The 2,585-nt window shown below is 45.7% G+C and overlaps 1 protein-coding gene across 1 annotated transcript in view; it reads left to right on the top strand.

Annotated features, from left to right (window-relative positions):
* LOC138957668 (uncharacterized) overlaps positions 1 to 2,264 on the top strand; it is a 17,942-nt gene extending 15,678 nt beyond the window's left edge. Inside the window, exon 2 of the mRNA XM_070328741.1 lies at positions 1,350 to 2,264. Coding sequence (XP_070184842.1) covers positions 1,674 to 2,264 — 591 coding nt within the window. The 5' untranslated portion in view covers positions 1,350 to 1,673. The remainder of the gene's footprint in view (positions 1 to 1,349) is intronic.
* Positions 2,265 to 2,585: the final 321 nt, after the last annotated feature.

Below are 2,585 nucleotides of genomic sequence, written 5' to 3'. Positions count from 1 at the left end.
GGACTGGGGTGGGTTAGAGGGGTGGGGGGATTGAGTGGAAAGAGATACAGAACTATGTGAGAGGTGGAACTAGAGAGAGAGAGAGAGAGAGAGAGAGAGAGAGAGAGAGAGAGAGAGAGAGAGAGAGAGAGAGAGAGAGACGCAGATAATTTATTCAATAGGCTATAGCCCCTTATGAAGGAGTGTGAACAGTGTGTGCGTGAGAGAGAGAGAGAGAGAGAGAGAGAGAGAGAGAGAGAGAGAGAGAGAGAGAGAGAGAGAGAGAGAGACAGACAGACAGGCAGACAGACAGACAGACAGACAGACAGACAGACAGACAGACAGACAGACAGACAGACAGACAGAGACAGAGACAGAGTGTTTTTTTCTTTTCTTTTCTTTTTTCGATTGCCAGGCACAACATTTGGGGCGTTTTACATATCATTGTAAATACAAAATGTTGCACAGTTTTTGGACCTACAATGGATACTGACGTTTTAATGTACAAAACATCTGACTTTTATTCGTTTATTTTCTTCTTTGAATAGATGTATCATATGACGCTGTTGAAATATGTGTTTGTGAGACATAACGAGTCGTATTACCAGAGAGAAAGCTTTATGTGAGAGAGGCCTAGGATGAGCTGAGATGGAGGGAGAATATCGATGAGAGAGGATGGGGCAATGAGAGTTGAGAGAGGATTTGGATTGGATTGTTTACTCATTTAGGCCATAGCCCCTTATGAGGGGGGTGAACATATATATACAATGACATAATGACATTTGCACACAAATCAAATGAAATAAATCATACACGAACTAAGACATTACATTTCAAATAAAATATATCGTAGGCTTACATGAACTAAGACATAACAACACTACGTAGCCGAAATGCTTTGTACACATAAACTGACAACTTTCGAACAATACCTTCATTCACAGATGCCATAAGCATAGAAAACTTGTGTAAACTTGGGTTTCTATAAAACTTAGCAGGAATAAACTGGCATCGCAAATCACGAAGTGCGGGGCAACAAAGCACAAAATGAAACTCATCTTCCTTACGTTCCCTTGAGAGAGAGAGGGTGGGGCAATGAGAGTCTACGTGAATTGTGGCATGGCAGAGAGATGTAGATCATGGAGAGAGAGGAACATTGATAAATTTGCGTTTATCAACCATAGGCAACCCGTCATTCAGAGAAGTCTACTGCCTTCCAGGGTTTTCATAAAAATATGAATGCTTATTTTTCTTGTTGTTTAGTTGGTTTGAAGGTTTACTTGTCTTCTGTTTTTGTTTTGTTTCGTTGCCATTAAATCCTAGTTTTGGAACATCAAAGATACTAATTTCATGTTCGTTTTTGATTGCAGAAAGCAGTAGCAGATTGAGACAAGCGATCCGTACTGGTACTGGATACTAAATCTATGGACTACTCTTAATTAAGTTGTGAGAGAAGCCAGGATACTCGTGGAGTAAAACTTGGCTGAGTGTTGGATACACACACAAGCACTACTGTTGATTCGAGAAGGAAAGTCAACACATTCCTGGTTGGAGTAAAAGGTTAGACAACCCTCTGCAACCAAATCTTCTTCAGTGTTTCTTCCAGCAAAGCCACCCAACAAGCTGGTAGACATTACCTCCCAGTGGAACCACCCAACAAGCTGGCAGACATTACCTCCCAGTGCCTCCGCAGAATGGATTCCGACCCGGACAGTGCCAGGAACCTGCTGACCCACACCGACAGCAAGACATTCACCCCCTCCTCCACCAACAACAACATCAACGGCAGCCCCAACACCACCCGCCACAACAACCACAACCAGAGTCTGCAACAGAAGCCCGAGACGATGGGCACCAAAAACAAGACCTACGCCGGAGGGTCCTCGGCGCAGGGCGTCGCCATGGGTTATCATGACACAGCGAGGCTTCAAAAGAGGGTGGCTCGTCTCACCAGCTACCTCTACGGGCTGGCTGTCATCGTGGTCGTCGGGGGCGTCATCCTGATCGCCATCATCGCCTCGCTCTACGCCAAGCTGTACTACGACCTGACGCACCACTCGCACCAGCCCAAGGTGGGCGAGCAGATCGCCAAGATCCTGGAGAGAGAAGAACTGTGTGTTCCCTGCAGCGAGGTCCGTCTGGGGCCCAGCCCTGACGAGGAGAACATGCTGAACGTCTTCACCAAGCGCGACTCTAAGGACGGGCAGAAATGTTGCGTAGAGCGACCTGCGGAACTGTTGAGACTTCTGGAGTTGGTGAGTTTTTTTGGAGTGTGGATTTTTTAGTTGTTGGTGTTGGTGTTGGTGTTGGTGTGTGTGTGTGTGTGTGTGTGTGTGTGTGTGTGTGTGTGTGTGTGTGTGTGTGTGTGTGTGTGTCTCTCTCTCTCTCTCTCTCTCTCTCTCTCTCTAACTGTCTGTCTGTCTGTCTGTCTCTCTGTCTGTCCGTCCTGCTGTCTGTCCGGCTGTCAATGTCAATGCCTCTGTGTGTTTTCCTTTATTTTCTCGACAGGCTGTTTTTTCTGTCTTGTGTGTCTCCTATTCCTTTCTTCTCTGGCATATCTAAATCTCTATCTGCCTGTCTTTGTCTTTCATTTTATGTTTGCGTTT

The sequence above is a fragment of the Littorina saxatilis genome, unplaced genomic scaffold (assembly GCF_037325665.1).
Source record: "Littorina saxatilis isolate snail1 unplaced genomic scaffold, US_GU_Lsax_2.0 scaffold_1086, whole genome shotgun sequence".
Classification (NCBI taxonomy): domain Eukaryota; kingdom Metazoa; phylum Mollusca; class Gastropoda; order Littorinimorpha; family Littorinidae; genus Littorina; species Littorina saxatilis.
Note: the sequence above shows the minus strand (reverse complement) of the source record. Positions and strands in the feature narration are given on the sequence as shown.